The sequence below is a fragment of the Mixophyes fleayi genome, chromosome 1 (assembly GCF_038048845.1).
Source record: "Mixophyes fleayi isolate aMixFle1 chromosome 1, aMixFle1.hap1, whole genome shotgun sequence".
NCBI lineage: Eukaryota > Metazoa > Chordata > Amphibia > Anura > Limnodynastidae > Mixophyes > Mixophyes fleayi.
In genome coordinates this window covers 297082588-297101810 of record NC_134402.1, presented here as the reverse complement: position 1 = coordinate 297101810, position 19223 = coordinate 297082588, and the positions used below count along the sequence as shown (strand labels likewise).

Genomic DNA, 19223 nt, shown 5'->3' with positions numbered 1-19223 from the left:
GGGTTTTGCAGCAAAACAAGCCATTTTGCAGAGGTATAAAAAGTTTCAGCAATGCAGTCTACAAGTTCCACTTTTGCATCCTCATTCCGCACTGCATTTGTAAATTTGCAATTAATTCTGCTTTGCGGTGTAGTTGGGGTAGGACTGAACACTTAAGGCCAATTCAGCTGGAGAAACTTACAAAATTAGGTGAATATTCTGCAACATTATTTTGAAAATGTCAATAAATGGCAGTACAAATTGAGTAGTTAACCAAAGCTGCAGGTCCTCTCTCTCAGGCCAAGAGCAGTCACTGTTTAGCCACTTTAACACTCACCCCAACTCTTCATGCACTTTTGATGCTTTTACTACGTACAACTAATAAAAAAAACACAATATGTGACAGGCAACATGTTTATTCACAGATATATACATATATAAAAACAAGTTTTAAAATTGTTCTACAAACAAAATATTAAAAATGGGAATGTCATTCCTGTATATACACATAAAATATTCCATTTGTCGCATGCATCTCCAAAAGAAAGCACACAATTAAAAACGGGTAACCCATTTAACATTGGCAGCAAGGTAAAATCCTAGCAATAGACTTGCTTGTGTGTTTCAAGTACAGAAATTCTATGAACACGCCCCCTTGTTGATCATAACAATAAAAAGATGCTTGTTTTGTCTAACCTAGAAATATTGCAATGGGTGACATGGATACAAGTCTTACATAGCAGATAGATGGTTGTAAGAACCTATATACCTGAGATGATGTAACTGAATGAAATTTTACTTTCTTCCTTACAACAAACTTCAAAATAAAGCTTTTTCAAACAAATTTCAATCACTGAAGGAGCCAAGTGGGTCAAAGCCACTAATACTTTTGACATGTAAGTTTCACATATGCTCTTGATTGGTAAAATCAAGTGTGTACCTGAGCCATACAGTCACATTGCACTGGAAAAATGAAAGGATCTACAGTACAGTACGGATTTTTATCTGTGTTTTAAAATGAAGGGTGTTGTGTGTACAGAAAGTGCTTCTATACTGAAACAGACACCCATCATTATTATCATGCAGACAGTGATGAAGAGGTAGAGCATGAAGCTAAATACATTTCAGGGCACAGTGTCACTACACTCTCTCCCCTTCTCCAGCAAGGCACTCAAACATCACCGTGTTCTTTCCCAAAATGAGAAAACACAGCAAGCCTTCAGATCCACTAAGACAGTAGCAAAAAAATAGAGGTGGAAAGTGTGAGCCTTATTAATATAAATGAATAGCTGTGCCCATTAATTATTAAAATATACAAAAAGAACCATTTTTTTTTTTTAAATAAAAGGGACAGCTTTTATCCATACAGGTGGCAGTAATTAGCAGCACATTCATATATACGTCTGGATTGAAAATTTCAAAGTATGGGCCTTTAAAAATGTATGATAAAAGGCAACAAATTCTTATTAAAAGTAGAAAGATCACAAAGTCACTGTCTATCGGGCATGTAACATTCGTAAATTGAATGCTTAAGTGAATGACTTCTAACTTATACCTCAGGAATACAATAATATAAGAACTAAACTCATTATATTAGTTGCAGTTTAGCAGTTCATGAAAAATGCAGTCATCGTGACACTACTGAACTAATTGAATTGTAGGATGTGCCACTGTTGCAGCTTGCCGCATAGGCTTCCTGTCCATGGACATCCAAAATCACTTTAAACACAGAGGACGATTTGAGTAAAAAATCTGCTGCGTCCCGCCGCCCGAGTTCCCTCAGTTTTGACATTAAAATTGCTACAGTGCAATCGGGAGAATTCCCCAATTCCTGCAGAAGAACACAGACAGGGCTCTGGAGGAAATCTTTCTGCGTCATACTGCCAGCATTATACTTGGCAACTAACTCTGGTAGGCCCAAGTTCATAGCTAGAAGACACCAGTCTTTGCCCATGGGATCTGGAGAGTCTAGAAGTCGGCTAAGTTTCCTCTTTACAAGAATATTTAGATCAGATATGTGATGATCCATGCCTAGGCTACCTTGGGAGTAAATCTCCAGACATCCAAAGCACAATATGCTGCTAAAGCTTTCCTTGTACCCAGCCATAGTGTTCGCCAGCGAAGTCTCCTTTTGAGCTTGGGCTCGGAAAAAGTCTCTTGGTTGGTAAACCATTACCGGTTCATGGTGTTCACGTAGTTGCTGAGGGCTTAGGTAATGTTTTACCGTTAAAAGTCCAGGCAGTGTTGTAGCCAATAAGTTATCAATGATACTGCAAATGGATTCTTGAAGTAAACAACACTTAATCTTCTCAGTTTCAAGTCCTCTCACGTGTACTTCAATTCCTTGACCATTGTTGACCTGCAACACCAAAACTTCGGCCCCTCTATTTGCTAGCTTACAACCATTTACCCACAAACGTATATCGGCATCACCTTCAGTGCTCTGTTGGTGTATCCACCGGCAGAGATTGACTTGGACTTTATGAAATATCCCACATGGGAAAGGAGTAAGGTGTTCCACAGGAACAATTCTAACACCTCCATAAATCAGGATGTCCTCCTCTTCATCAGTCCAAGACCTGTGGAGGTTATCAGTTTTAATAAGAGCAGGGATATCCACCATTGTCCCACTGCTTAGGTCTCGAGCACAAATATCCATGGCATCTAAAATTTGTACAAGTTCGTCCACATCGCTGTCTGAGATCAATCGCTGTATATCCTCCATGGTGTATCTCCCTCTATAATGGTGAAGGGCTTTTGGGTTCTCGACAGACAGCAGTTTCCCAAGGACATTGGAACACAGCCATCTTGGGTCTAAAAGCACCACATCTTGGACAGTCTCACTCAGCATTATGTTGATCTATGTAAAATAAAAGGTCATCATTTAATGTACCAGGACATATATGTTTTCATAGTAGCCATTACAAGCAGCAGTCTAAAAGCAAATATAATATTAAAGTGAAAATTGTTTTGAATCTTAAAAAGACTGCTTAGATTTAAGTACAATTATAAAGTAATAAAGACCAGTGCATTACACTGTTATGTCTGAATTAGTGTAGACCTTGTGTACAATTAGAAGCATTGTAGTGCCATGTTTTGGGCAAAATGTCTTAGAAGATATCCATCTTGAGCTGTAGGTTGGAGGGGTAGGGACAGCTAGTTTTACTTGCCTCTCCCATACTGTGCAGTTGCTGTGCTAGATTCCTGACATCATCTTCAGTTGCCAGAGGATTCAGCTGCTCCTGCACATCGTAGACAAATTGCTGAAAGGAAAGCAACTGGTTGGGCCCATTCTGTTTTCTCCACGAAGGCAGAGTTGACATAATTTTCTCACACAGAGGAGTCATTAGTGGGCAATCCTACACAAGAAAAAAAAACCATTAGTGTAAAAAAGAAACTTGCATAAGAAACTGGTTGAAAGATTATAATTTTCAAGTTATCATTTAAATCATTCTCCTCTTTTTCACTTACAAAGAGATTGACCCCTCCATTATAAGTAAAATTATTGAACTACACAATGGGAATTGCTTAACATATTTTAATTAGACTGTGAACAACGAATTCAGAATTATCAGCAGTGATCACTCTCCATAAGAGATTCTGAGATGACTTTTGCATACAACTGAATAATTTCATATGATCACCATCACCCACATGGTGTAGTTTTGTAAGTTCAAAAAAAAGATACCTGTGGTTCAGAAGACAACACAAACAATAATGAATTATATTAACATTACAAAATGCCAATTGTTATGACCATTTGTCTCTAGTTCAAAACAGTTTTGTTTATTTTGCCTTACTGTCACTTGAAAACTTGATATCACCACTAGAGGGTGCAACCTTATAACATTAGAGCGTAAAGGCTTAATACTGAATCTATACTTTGCATGTAGATGATTTTTGCATTTGCAAGAATCAATAAATTAAAAAATTAATTTAAAAATAAATATCAGCCAAATACGTACAGAAATAAGCTGGCTTCTCAATTCCTGCAGGTGATTGCGCAGAAGCTTCATATCCTTGGAACCAGATGCTCCAGCGTCCAACACAAAGAGCTTGTCAGAAATCTGGAGGTCATTGCCAAACCTACAAATGCAGAGAAATTACATTTATTCTGATTTATCTAGAGATTAAATAACATTCCAATGAGTGACCCACGTCTTCAATGCACATATATTTATTTATTTGATATATGTCCTAAAGGGACAAAATAAATCTGTGTTTTGTACAGTTAGGTAAAGGTAAAAATACAGTCTGTTTCTGTGGGAGACATTAGGCACTCCATGATGCTGCTATCTAAACAAATGTCTCATAGGAAAGTAAAGTACTGGTATCTGCACTATGGGATGGGAGTGGTCCAGACAGAATTGGGGTGTGGGGATGTTTAGTACACATAGACGGAGGTCACATGTGGAAATACAAGGACAAAGCAGCAATGGGCTGATTACCTGCTGTCTATAGTAGGCACTGTCACACTATAGATATTTATATAAATACATTCTTTTGTAACCATTACATATATGATATGGGAGAGCTTTAACAAATCGGGTTATTGTGCCTTTAAGGTCTGTAACTGCAAAGACAAACAATATAACACCCCAGAGGCAGTACGCTTCTGTTTATAGGTGATCACACTGGGCAACCAAACAGTAAATAAACAGTATGAGAACAGCTGCACCCATACCCATAAGATGCTTAGTAGTAAAGTGATCTTCATTATCAGTCTTTATTGCCTGTGTACGTCTGGTAGTATTATAATAAATATTATTAGGACATGACACAAACTCAGGAAAAGTGTGGCAATGAGCACAGAATACCGGTAATCCACTGGCACAAAACATAACATAACATACTTTGTTAACAAAAATGTTAGTCAAATGGTGACCGTGTAATTTTTGTGTGTCTTTTATAGGCTCTATTACAAATCGTGCTGTGGAACACTACAACAGGTTCGTACAAATGTTAGCTCATGTTTCCATCTACACACACCAAATATGCTATTCTACATTCTTTATAAAACAATGAAATATATGGTAATAAACTCCTGTATGCTAACTGATAAAAAGTAGGATTCGGTACATTAAAATACTGTATGCCATTACTTGGCAGCACTCTTTTTGAATGAAATCATTTGAATTACAAGAATGACTACTGGAAAGAATATATACCAGACTACAGATTGTTTACTGTAACATGGTTTCTAAGCAAAGTAATACTGCAACTATGTCATTCTAAAATGGAGTAACAAGAATGCAAGAAGATAAAAGCAAGTAGAGCCACTATTTTAAATAAATACAGTCTATCTACCAAAGGCTGTGTGTATAACTGAGCTAAGTAATACACTTGAAATAACTGGAGTGTTAATATTTAACTAATTATGTCCTTCATGCTCTCTTTCACTCCTCTGCAACAGGAAACCATTTATAAGGGATTGTTTCTTTAATAAAGGAGATAGTGGACTTGACAGCTTTGCAACCTAAAGCTGGGAACACACTATAGATTTTTCACCAGATTATTGTGCCAATCAAACAATAAACGACTTAGGTAGGGTCTGATATTGCAGTAGTGTGTACGCTCCCACGATCGTACACACTGCAATATTTACAAAGTGACTAAAAATCTCTATTAACGATGACAGACAAATTCTGCAGTGTGTATGCACTCACGACCAGCAGTGTGGGCAGATCTCCACAGAATCACTATCTTTTCAGCAGATGGTTATGACAGATGAAGAGCACAGATCTAAAAGTAAATCATATGTGTGTACACATAAATCTGTATGCTGATTGAGACTTTCAGTTGTGGCAACATCGTTAACGATATCGCATTGATTGAAATTTCTGCAGTGTGTACCTAGCTTAACTCAAATCACTGCATTTTCAGATGATTCACTTGTATGAGATCAAATCAGGGCACGGTCCTAAAGATGTGGGAGGAGCTTCAGCTGTCTATAATGGAGTGAGGAGGTAATACAGAACTGCACTGCAATATAAGTATTGTGAGCAATGTATTTTTACCTCCATAGTTTAGATACATACATTTCAGTGTGTATTAGTCCATTAAGCTCAATTTTGTTTTTGACTGTTGGTTGTAGTTCCTTCTCTTCTCTGGTACATGTGGACTGAATTTAAGCATTACATTTGCCACAACTAATAAAATGTATGCTGTCATTTACTACAAACTTGATGTATGTATTAGTCAATATGGGCAAAAAACATACATTACCTATTTCTAATTTCTTTTAGCAGTGACATATCTTTGTCATATCCAAATTCTCCTCCGGCAGGACGAGGGAGGTTCACAATGTCCGCATGAGTGGCAACTAGGACTACCCGTAGAAGATTCTTCAGCTTCCCTCCATAAGCTATCACATAACATGAGGAAAACAATATCGTTACTCCAAGCAAACCATAGGCTGTTTTACATTGATATTGTATCAATCTACCTCTACACATCCACCTCCGCGCCTGGTCCAACCATACAGGTTGTTGCTGTCTGCACGGAGTGGATTTATCATGGTCACTGGTAGTAATGACTATAATCTTCACAATGTGCTTTTTATTAGTATTTTTTTATTTGACTACATTCCTATTATTGTGTTATCACAGAATATGTCAAAACCATTTAGTAGGCTGAAAGGTCAATTTTATATGTCGTGTATGTAAAAATTTGGAAACTAAAAAACAGACTTTTATCACGTTTATAAAGATACGATTAATAGCATAATTTCTGAAGTAAACCGCAAAAAAGTTACTTTTAATAATATGTGGATTGTATAAATTATTTCTGAAAGATTATTGCTATATATTCCACTACAAACAGTATTTTAAAGTGAATTGCGCTTTATTGTCAATAATTGTCCAATACATACAGGGGCATTTAGACACACATGATTAAAGTGCTGGGTGCGCCATAAAACAATGTTGACAATACATCTGACCACAAGTCTTTTTCTTTCTGTGTATTGAAAATATTTTCTCTAAACTACTTGAGCTTGTGAGCTGTGGGAATTTCACTAGTAAACCTAATTCTGGATGCTTTAGGTTTGTAATTACACAATTTAAGCACACTGTAGTACCAAAAGAACTATAACACATGTGATTTATGTAAAGAAACAAAAACAGTCCTTTAATTATTGGAAGCACCTTTCCTGAAGAGTACATGGAAAAGGTGTGTTTTTCAGCATTAAATACTTCCCCAGGACAAACAGCTTCTTGGGTTGGGGTTTATTGGATATACGCTGCTAAGCCAGCTCAGACAATTTGATTACACTTGTAAAACATAAGCTGAGAAAGTGATCTTATGGTGTAGAAAATCAGGATTAGTGTTGGAAGTAGAAGTGCAGAACCCATGCTAAGTGATGACTTGTGGCGAGAGCATTCATACAGGGACAGCAGCTGCTGTGTTATAAATGATTATTACATTTTTCCCACTAAACTGGCCTATGGAAAAAAAAAATTTTTTATTGGAAAATACTAAGCAGTTTGGTAAGATAATGCACACTGAACAATTATTATATCTCATATCAATTATCAGATATTAATAGAAAATTCTTTTTACCTGTTACTATATTAATGTAGCTTAGTCTCTAGCAAGTGCATATCAATTAGCTATGTAAATTAGATCATTGCGAGATCTATGTATTGTGACAAATCTTTTATTATCTATTGGCACATCACCAGTACAGAACATGATAAATCATGAACACTGGTGGAGTGGACACTGGAACGACAAACATGCCAAATTCTCAAAACACTTTTTGCTATTAGATCAGTTTATTTACATTGCCTGTGAATAGTATGACAATCTACACTTCTAACTAAATAAGTGATTAGAAGCGAGTAACTACTACATATAGTACAGAATGATGAGGTTTCCTTGAGGTTGTTCTTCAAGCTCAACTTGTAGAGCTTCATCTCCATGAAATTGCATAGCTATTTCTTCAAGGACTGAAAACCTGATTGTAAGGTTGCGAGCAGGGCCCTCCTACCTCTCTGTCTATATTAGCCAGTATTGTTTTCTTATTGTGTGTGTTCCCAGTTGTAAAGCGCTATGGAATCTGCTGGTGCTATATAACTAAATGATGGATGATGATTGACTTGTCAAGTCTTAAATTAAGCCAGGTGCACACAGTTCGAGTTCAATAAATACTCTGACCCTTCTAACCTCTAATGATGTGGTCATGTGCTTCTGTAGGCAACTGACTGAGGACTTCAAAATAAAGATAAAGCAGGGGAAGGCAATAAAAAGTCCTCTACAAGCCTCAAGACTATCGGAAACTCCAAGTTAAAAACCTTAAAATCATACTTGCCAACTAGGCAGTATGATCTCCAGGAGAGGGCTCCGTCATAGAGGTGTTGCCCTGCAAATTGCACAATTAGGCCCCGCCCCTGTCCAACTTTAACAATATTGGCCTATCACAACAGGGAACGGGGCCAGGATGCCTTGTTTAGCCCCGCCCACTTCACCAACGAAGAGAGCACAATGTGGGAGGTTTCCCTGCTCTCCCGGGAGTCTGGGAGAACTTCCAAAATTTCAGGAGTCTCCTGGATATTCCGGGAGAGTAGACAATTTCAGTCAAATTAAAACCTAAATTATAATAAACATAATGTGCAATATTAGCTTGAATACATCCATCAGAACCAGTTTCCGTTTTCAAAAAGTTTCTTAAAATCAGTGAAATGCAGACAAATACAGTTACCAAAATTACTGTGCATGAATATTTAGCTCAGACAATACAGGTACTTAAAGCAGATGCCTATATGAATAAACATACATACATACATACATACATAGCAAGCCCTGGGAAGATTAAGACTTCAGTGCGGACGTGAGCTGTTAAATTAACTCTATGCTTTTTTTAAAAAAAAGAAGCTCATTCAGTATCACAATATATTCATGTGTGTGGAATGGTAGTAAAGTTGTAATGGAGAGACATTCACAATTCCAGCAAAGACAGGTGTTTACTTCAGACTGCGTTCATTTAACTACTGAAATTTGAAGTGAGTGATAGTTCTGTATAGAATATATATCTATATTTATCTATATCATTTGGTTTTTTGTTATCATACTTCTTTTTTACTTGAAGACTCTGGTTTGTTCATTTGGTCTCAACTTATCCTAGCTCTAAAGGCTTCCATGTGAATGGGATGTAATCAGATCCAGTTTGCATGGAACGTAATAGTGCCAGCAGGCAGAGAGCGCTGATGAAGGTTGCTCCTGCACTTCCCTCTGCTGAAGGGAGTCCTGGTGACATCATACATTATCCAGCTCAGACGAGGAAGCGGCACATAGCATTCAATGAATACTGCATGCTGTCAGAGCCGGATTTAGACCTCATACGGCCCTAGGCAGGATACTGTTTTTTGGCCCCCTCCCTGAAACAATCCATAGCACTATATTTTTGCAGCCTACCATATACCCCTATAGTTCCGTAGAAGTGAAAGCATGTGCCGCCGCATGCCTACCATATACCCCTATAGTTCCGTAGAAGTGAAAGTATGTGCCGCCGCATGCCTACCATATACCCCTATAGTTCCGTAGAAGTGAAAGCATGTGCCGCCGCATGCCTACCATATACCCCTATAGTTAAGTAGATATGAAAGCATGTGCTGCCGCGCAGCGGGCTTGCATCTTTGGGGGTGTACCTAACATGTGAAAAGAGCAAGGCCACCCTGCTGCAGAAAAAGGCACCCCTAAATAATTACCAAGCAGTCCCGTTTTTTTAAGTAGTTGGGTCAAAACAACTTAATAAATATTGAAGTCAGGGCAGAAATACTTACTTAAGTTGTTTGCAAAAATAATATGCATAAATCCAAGTATGTGCTCTTGTCACTTTTGTCCCTCTATCATCACACTGTGCCCCTTCATTGTCACTTTTGCCCCTTCACAATATCACATGTGCCCTTTCACCATCACCTCTGTGCCCATCACCACCTCTGTGCCCATCACCATCACCACCTCTGTGCCCATCACCATCACCACCTCTGTGCCCATCACCATCACCACCTCTGTGCCCATCACCATCACCACCTCTGTGCCCATCACCATCACCACCTCTGTGCCAATCACCATCACCACCTCTGTGCCAATCACCATCACCACCTCTGTGCCAATCACCATCACCACCTCTGTGCCTCTTCACCACCTCTGTGCCTCTTCACCACCTCTGTGCCTCTTCACCACCTCTGTGCCTCTTCACCACCTCTGTGCCTCTTCACCACCTCTGTGCCTCTTCACCACCTCTGTGCCTCTTCACCATCACCACCTCTGTGCCAATCACCAATTCTGTGCCCCTTCACCATCACCACCTCTGTCCCTCCGTTGTTTTACTTACCTTTCTATTGCCTTTCTTCTCCGGCGCGCTGCTTCTCCTCGGTCAGTCCAGATTTAAAAAAAAAAAAAAAAAAGAGTCACGTGATCGCTCGTCGGGTCCCGGCAGCCTCTCCTCCTCTCTCTATCACTGAGACACTGAGAGGAGAAGAGGCTGCCGGGACCCGATTCGCGGCACCTGACCCCCCCTCCCCCGATTCGCGGCACCCGACCCCCCCCCTCCCCTGACTCGCGGCATACCCCCCCCCGCAAATTGCTCCTGTCCCCCCCCAGCTGTGCCCCCCGGGAGCCGCTAGGCCCTAGGCAGGTGCCTAGGTTGCCTAGCGGTAAATCTGGCCCTGCATGCTGTGCTCAGTGTGCCAAGAGCCAAATGAAACTGCACCCTCTCTGGGACCCTGGCTGTCACTGACAGTATGTACTAGAGGGGTCTGTGGACTTGGAGGATCATGGACACAATTATCTGCCTGACATTTTCAAACAGCACCTTAGAGTTAACTAGCCAATACTGTGCAGTTTTAAGCTTATACATAATCAGTAAGTGGCATTGAACATGGACTTACAGTTTCTTTTAATAATTGACATTCTATGTCAATGGTTCTCTACCACTGCATTTTGTATCTCAATGAAAGGATGAATGCTTTATCGAAATTCAGGAGTAACAGGGGAAAAAAATCTCAAAATATGCTGTAGATATGCAATGGGGATTACATGAGCTATAGTAGAATTGTAAAATATTGGTGTGTCACAAACGGTGAATGGTGTAGCATGTCTCACAAACCAAATATATAAGGAACCACCATTTTATGCAAATTTGAGGGGAGGCAGACTAATAAGGCTTCGTAATCGTATAAAGGAAATAACAACATTTGCCATTATAACTACTGAGAATATATATCCCGAGATAATTACAAAAAAAAAAAAATCAGATGATAACAATTTACCTTATTTGATATCTTAAAGCTGTACTACCAAAGAGGAAGCGGAGCATTATAAACTCTGCCCCCTCCCCAGGGCTTGCTCCATGAAGCGCCTCTCCCGATCCCCATGGAAAATCAAGGGAGTGTGACGTTTTGGAGTGGGGTACGAGTTGGAGGAGCCGCAAATTCTAATACTGTGGCTTCTCATTGGTCCTCACACCCCTGTTCTGCAGCCATTTTAAATTGGTGAACAAAAATTTTCACTCCTTGAGGTGGTAGTGCGGCTTTAAAGGCACTGTTTTTTGTGGGAAGATGACAAGACAGGCCTGTGTTACCAATTCTAGAATCGTATATGTAGTTTTATCTGCAGGATAGAGATGTCCTTACACAGCAACATTATAAATGCTTACCTCTCACGCACGGGTTGATTATTTTTTTATTAAATGAACTTACCTTCTGGTTGCACCAACTGTAGTCTTATAACTTTGTCATTCTTTGTAGGATAGCAATGTATAAAGAAATAAAAATAAAGTTACATACCTATTGGTTCCTCCACAGGAACAAGGGATTTCAGAAAATTCAGCCAGAATATAACTTGATTTAACTGAATCTCATATGGTTCTTCAAGGCTGAATGCAACAATGTGAACGGATGTTGGATCGTTTGCAGCAAAATAGTCATAGCTGCAGTGATATGTGGGGTTGCCCGAAAATTCCCAGACACTGAAATCTCCAACGCCTACAAAAGAAAACATCATCGGAGGAATGTAAATGAGAAATAAAGTACTGCTCCGAGACAACATTACCGACTAGACACATTTGTTGCAGCCTATTTTCTCAACTATAGTTGATGCTACAATGGAAAATAGTTTATAACTATATTAATGGTCACTAAAAAGAAACCTCTAATGTACTTTTCATCCCACAGGTTACAAATAAGACACAAGCTTGTCTATAGACTTAAAACGATTGGTTATAATTGGAAGTGTTCTTTACAGTAAGTGCACTGCAACTGAAGCTCATAACCATAACTGATCACCCTGGCAAGTAAAGTTGAAATTTTCAGTAATAGCAATACTGTCTTCCAATATTTATTATTAGTATGTGCCATGTTCACTGACATATATAATAACATTTCTGTACACTATAAGGATATCACAAGTCCTTTGCTGTAAATAGCAATCTTTATCTGTTACAGTCCTATTTAATTCAGGCATGTTGATGATGAAGCTGTCAGATATTGGACTATAGTTGATACATTCCTGCTGTTATAGGAAGCTACTGTACATAAAAGAAAAACTCAAGACTTAAAGCATGCATAATTATGTAAGTCATACCATTCAGATTGGCATTCTGGATGTCAATAGCTTTGGTGGACTGATCATCCACAGAGCAGTGAGGGTGATGGGACGGTGACACAAACACTTCCAGTACTCCTTTTGTCAGACCCGGCTCAAACATCATGCTCCGACTCCTCACGCTGACATTTTCACAGCCAGGGTACAAGTCACAGATGCTCACTGAAACTAAGGGCCAAACAACAAGATAAAGAATAGTGCAACATGTTATAGTGTTGTCAACACCTTCTGCAGAATACGGTTCATGAGTCTGTCACAATTGCACGGCAAAGGATGCTCAAGTAAGGGATACTTTATTTACTGCAAAAACATACTGTGGGTTAAGAGTTAAAATCAGATCTCTTGGCTAAAGTGTTGACAAAAACATGTATGAAGTACTGCGCAACACTGTACAAAGGACACAGTCATTCACATCAGTCCCTGCACCACTGTAACACACACACAAATTAACCTACCAGTATGTTTTTGGTCTGTGGGTGGAAACCGGAACACATCTGAAGGAAATACGGGTAGAACATGCAAGAACACCCACACAAACATGGGAAGAACATACAAATTCCCCAGTTAAGGCCAAGGTTGGAAATGAACCAATGAGACAGTAATGCTAACCACAATGCCATCATGCTGCCCATAATCACCAGGTTCCTGTGGCTGTATATACACTGGCTGTGCATGCACCGATATTTCATTGCTCATGTGCAGTAAATTCAACTCTGGCCTAAGGAAGGGCGGAACATGCAGCCTGCAAAGAGGATCCTGTCCAGCGGGACTGCACTCCATTGGCAAAAGTAAGCAACGCCATCCTAATAATCCTGAGATGGCGTTAATATTCTAGTGCTAGTGAAGAAAAGCAAAGCTTTATACGGCTTTATGAACAGATTCCTTATGTGTTTTGATCAAAGGTTGCACATTTACATGCTCACAAATTGCTTTACTCTCAGTTTTATTCGGTTGTGCTAAAGACAACAATTATAAAGCGCACAGAATCAAACCACTTGTGTATGGGCAGCACGATGGCTTAGTGGTTAGCACTTCTGCCTCACAGCACTGGGGTTATGAGTTCGACTCCCGACCATGGCCTTATCTGTGTGGAGTTTGTATGTTCACCCCATGTTTGCGTGGGTTTTCTCCAGGTGCTCTGGTTTCCTCCCACACTCCAAAAACACACTAGTAGGTTAATTGGCTGCTATCAACTTGACCCTAGTCTGTGTGTCTGTCTGTGTGTGTGTATGTTAGGGAATTTAGACTAAGTCCCAATGGGTCAGGGCCTGATGTGAGTGAGTTCTCTGTACAGCGTTGCGGAATTAATGGCGTTATATAATAAATAGATGATGATGAAGCAGCCCAGACACAAGGTCAATTTCCTGTGCGCAGGAATATTAACTAAAATAGAGATTTCTAACCTACTAGACCTATCATTTCTTTTTACTTTAAGCACCTAACCAATTGAAGTGGCAAGTTGTACTGTAGAAACCTTGAGCATTCATCATACTTACCATACATAATGCATTATACAAAAAAAAACATGTAACACAATAGTGAATGTATTCATTCTAAACCTTACACTGATCAACCCACATTATCACATCTTAGTCTTTTCAGATTTCTTTTCAGCTTACACTTTAGGGGTCTTCCCTTGTTTAAATGATCTCTATTCATTAGAACAATGCCAACATGTTTAGCATGATGAATAGGTGCTTGTACAGCTGCATTGCTTTCCACAGTAAAAAAAAATAAAAAATCACAGGATTAAAAGCATTTTCTTTTGTAATTCGAGTATTTACTTAGCTTGACTTGAGAGTTAGAGTCATTATATCATGCATTGCTATTATTACGCACCAGTGCAGGAATACAAATCACTTCAGTAAAAGAAGTGGCATTTATCAGTGAGTAGAAATTCTAGACCTATGGAATGTATTACCTCTCTACTACTAGATTTCATTGCTATGCTGCATGTCACCCATTGAAAGCAAATCATGCTAACAAAAACAAGAGATTTTTGAAGACCTCAGTTTACCTGAGGTTTTGGAAGACAGAGGAGATGTAGGGAAGCGGGTGGAATTTGTGGAGGAAAGTCTAGGTCTGCGCCTCCGAAAAAAGCTGCGAATTAACCCACATTTCAGGGACTCTACAAGTGTAGTCTTTCCGGACCCGACATGACCAAATAACTTCATTTTTATCCGTGGCTGTGGGCACTGGGAAGGTCTCAGCTGCTGAATAAAAAGGCTTCTATAGGTGTCCTGAGGAAAACGGAAATCAAATATTATGTTATTTAACATTAAACGGTGGCAAAGTGTTTACATTTGTTGATGATGCCAGGAAAGCAATTTTAAAATGTGACACTATTAAAAGTATGTTTGTTATATTAATACAAACATCAATGGATAGTTGTTTGACCCATTAGATGCAATGGCAATCACGCTCTAAAATAAAATTTGTGATTCAATTTCGCGTAACATACTGCCTTTATTTCTTTTAAAAATGCTCCTTCACCCATATTTTTATACATCCACTCTAACCAGGACCATAATTAGAACTTTAGTGGCACCATAGCAAAATTTTTAAGGGACCTCCAAGGTTTTTAGGACACTCCCTTACCTTAACGAGCCAGATGGCTCTAAATTTTACTTCCTGCTCAGAGAGGAAGTGTCTCCCCTCTGAACATAATCAATACTTTGTGATGTCTGCAATCACACAGATGTTTCCCTGCTGAGGGGAGCAGAGCTTGGGGTATACAGGTGGCAGCTACACAGGCTCCCCCATTGCTACCGACCCGTAGTAGATATAAACCTGGTAGTTACAACCCTTTGTGCAAATAAATGGATTATCAATTCACAATTAGGTCAGATGTAAGGCAAAGAGTGGCAAAAAACATTATTAACATATTTAAAAAAAATAGGCTATATAATCAGAATATATTACATTTATATTTTGATAACCCTTTTGTTTCAACAACTGAATAAATTTGGATTCTTCCTTAATAAAGCCATCATAAAGTGGAATATCTACCACCTATATACTATAGTATATTTTTACTTCAACTCTCAGCTGACATTTTAATTTTGACTTAACTTGATGTTATTCTACATGACACCTGACTTGGCAATACAGTAATTGCAGTGTTCTCCATCACAAGACAAGATATAGGGCAAGTCTAAAGCTAAAAGGAGATCTGATCTATAAATCAGTGTTTAGAGGATTGCTGATTCGCCTTTTATGCTATTTGAATATGCTTTAATTATATCAGAAGCAAAAGATGTCACAACAAAGACCATTTCATGTGAGATCACACTTTGTGACAATAAACTTCACGGAAAACTAGCTGACATGAACAGGTAAACCAGCAGTATATCTATCTGTGTTTTATACACACTATTAAGTCACTTCTTCCTTATGGGGTTAATGAAAGCATAGCAGGTACATTTTACAGGCAGAGCTGTGTGAACGTGTGTTATGCTGTTTAGTAGATCACTACATATAAGGCCTTAAATCAAGCTGCAAGATAAGGAAAACACATACTACATTATTTTACTAATGAGCTCTCATGATACAATATCTTCACTTGTTAAAAATAACATATCTAAAAATCAAGAAACAATTATTCATTATTAAATTAAAACTCAAATTCAAACCTGTCATTCTTTAGTAAAACATTATACCGTGTGTTGTCTTAACAAAGCTTGTTTTGGGTGTAGGTTGTTATAGTAACTTGTACATGTTAATGTGGTTATCATAATTTCACAATTTTAAAGCACTGAGGAACGTTTCATAGAAACATGGTTAGACATTGTAATAAGTGTGCAAAATAAAAGTGAAGTGGTTAAATTGCTTCTGTGTTCACTTCCTGACAGCTCTGCTACAGAGAAAACCATGATAAGGCTGACAGTGACACAGGCTGTTTAAACCTATTAGAGTTACGCCTTAAATATGGGCTTTGAGGATAAATGGAATAAACACATCATGACATGGGCTCAGCAGAGGCAGACAGTTCCTGCAGGAGAAATCACTGCAGTGCTGTGCTACACTGGTAACACGTGAGCAATACTTCTCTTCAGCACAAGCAGCGCAGAGACATTGGGGCGTACTCAATAAAATAGCGCAAGCCGACCACACATACGGTAAAGCATAGGAACGGATTAGCTTCCAATAGTTTGATTGCACTTGACTGCTAAAAACTGGTATCTATTTAGGACAGCTTTGTTTTTTGCACAACATAATAAGCCCCTTGTATACATTAGGGTCATCCTGAATTCAGGATGGTTTGGTCTTCAGCTTAACCCTTAAGATATGGATAACCAATTCTGAAACCCTATTTTGCTGAAATTTTAGTGCAAAAAACAAAGATATATTGCTTTCAGGAGCTAAAATGACAGCCAATCATTTTAAAATCCAAATAAGGGTTCAGATTTAATTTGGTATTCTGCAGGATCATTTGTAAAACAAGTTTATATTTCACCTGAAACCTAAAATAACCTTTCAAGCAAATAAAATAAGTATCAGACGTGTCCTTAGTAAAACCCAGTAGTGCTCTAGAGCACTCACTGGACATCTTCAGTTTGAATACTAAATAAAGGTTTCCAGAAGTTCTATCCATCTAGATATGACATCTTCAGACTTTCTGGGATAAGCAATCCCATATATTGTAGCTAGTTTTGAAAAACTGAATCATAGCATAGATCTAAGGTGGATATTCAATTAGATGCGAAGTGTCTCGTGGGCATTCCGGAGACAATATGCAATGTATATTTTTACAGAAATATCCGCTCATTTTTCTTTGCACCTCTATTTCTACTGTAGTAACGGCAAAAGTGCGCAAAATATCACGGGTAATTGATTTACCCCATAAATATAGCAAAGACCACAGTTCATTAAGTCATGAAAACTACAGCGGTAACAGAGTAACACCAGTTCACAAATTGCCTATAAGCAACGTGTATATATTTCACTAGTCTCTTGTGAAGATTCTGTTTGCAAATCTGCTTTGGCCTGGTTATCACAAGACAAGTGTACACTTTTATTTTTAAACAAATGAGATCTAAACTTGGTGTGATCAGACTCCTAAGAACCCAGCGATGCCTTCCTGAGATGGAGCAGGATGTGGTGGCCTGCAGCATCCCTGAGTTGCACAGCCTTTATTGAATGGTGTACAGCAATGATTGGACAGCCAGGAACCTATTTACACAATCCCTGTCTCTGGGACCTTAACAACAAGATGATGTGTATGAATAGGTATGCACGATAAAAAGCGAGCATTACAATTTCATAATATGTGATCCATTTTTGTGACATACCATTGTCAAAATATTGTAAGCAAAACTATAAGCATAAATGAATAGAAGTTAATGTAAATAAAAATGCCAGAGGCAAATGATTGTTTTTAAAATTTTCCATGAAAATATACTTCACCAACTGTACAATTTTAACCTAATTTCTCCTAGAACACCTACATTCTTCTCACATACAGCCTTTAATGGCTAAACACGTGTCCTGACACACCAATTGCTGTTCCTCACACTTTTATTTGTTATGCTGCACATGTGCACTATGCACATTCAGTATAAACACATACATACACACATACAAGGAACTAGAGAAAATTATTCTTGTAGGGCGACAATTGCTGCTGTACAAGTATATTTACATTTCTGAGGTTCACATGTTAGTCCCATCCCACCCACCTCCTGACTGGTTTCATCCTTACTCAGGTGTCACCTCCTCTGGGTGAGACACCATCCTTACAAACAGCGACTCCCAGCCCAGTACTCTCTACTCCCACAAGAGCTAAGCGCCTGTAAAAAACAACAGTTTTCACTTATTCACATATTAGCACTGAAGAAAATGCAGGTTCAACACAAATACATGAACAAGGAAACCTCTTAAATCTTAACACTGTCAGATGATATACACATATTGGATGACCCTAAAATTGGACCTACTAAATGTTACATTATATTTAAAGGAGAAATATTTTTTATATATATATATATATATATATATATATATATATATATATATATATATATATATATATATATATATATATATATATATCTATCTATCTTCACAACTTTCTGTAAATACTCTAGCTAAAATAAAAAAAAAATTACCCAAAAAGTTTTTTTTAGACCATAAAAGTGATATGATATTGCCTAAGTGACTGATGCTAAAGCCTTGACATGAGAAGAAAGAAGGAAATGTTTAATCTGTAAGTGCACGGCAGAAATAATACACAGCAGGAATCCAACTCCTTGCTTTTAATCAGAATTGCTAAAAAAAATATTCAAAGTGTCTGAAACAAATTGTAGTTTGTTGTAAAAGCACTGACCTTTCGAAGCCTTGCTAGCAAACTGAAAACTGGCTCATGCTGTTCAGCCTTGGCGAGATCTTCTGCAGTTTTTCCATCCTATCAGATAAGATAGACATGAACAGGATGACAATTTCTCCCCACTTGATGACAGAGTCAATAAGAAGTCATTTATTGCATTTAAAAATACACAAAGGATAGTTTAAAATCAAGAAGAGACCGATGTTCCAGAATAGAGAAATAGGAATAATGTCTTCTAACTTTCAAGAAAAAGCTCAATTAACAGAAATAAAAATATACGTGTTCATATTAATGTTATTAAAAATATATTATT

General features: G+C 38.3%; 1 protein-coding gene across 1 annotated transcript in view; it reads right to left on the bottom strand.

The window, feature by feature from the left end:
- Positions 1 to 379: 379 nt before the first annotated feature.
- DAPK1 (death associated protein kinase 1) overlaps positions 380 to 19223 on the bottom strand; it is a 117148-nt gene continuing 98304 nt past the window's right edge. Inside the window, exons 19-26 of the mRNA XM_075211075.1 lie at positions 18911 to 18988; positions 14603 to 14825; positions 12565 to 12753; positions 11769 to 11966; positions 6205 to 6343; positions 3945 to 4065; positions 3150 to 3338; positions 380 to 2839 (exon numbers count right to left, since the gene is read on the bottom strand). Of these exons, the coding sequence (XP_075067176.1) occupies positions 1607 to 2839; positions 3150 to 3338; positions 3945 to 4065; positions 6205 to 6343; positions 11769 to 11966; positions 12565 to 12753; positions 14603 to 14825; positions 18911 to 18988 (2370 nt within the window). The 3' untranslated portion in view covers positions 380 to 1606. The remainder of the gene's footprint in view (positions 2840 to 3149; positions 3339 to 3944; positions 4066 to 6204; positions 6344 to 11768; positions 11967 to 12564; positions 12754 to 14602; positions 14826 to 18910; positions 18989 to 19223) is intronic.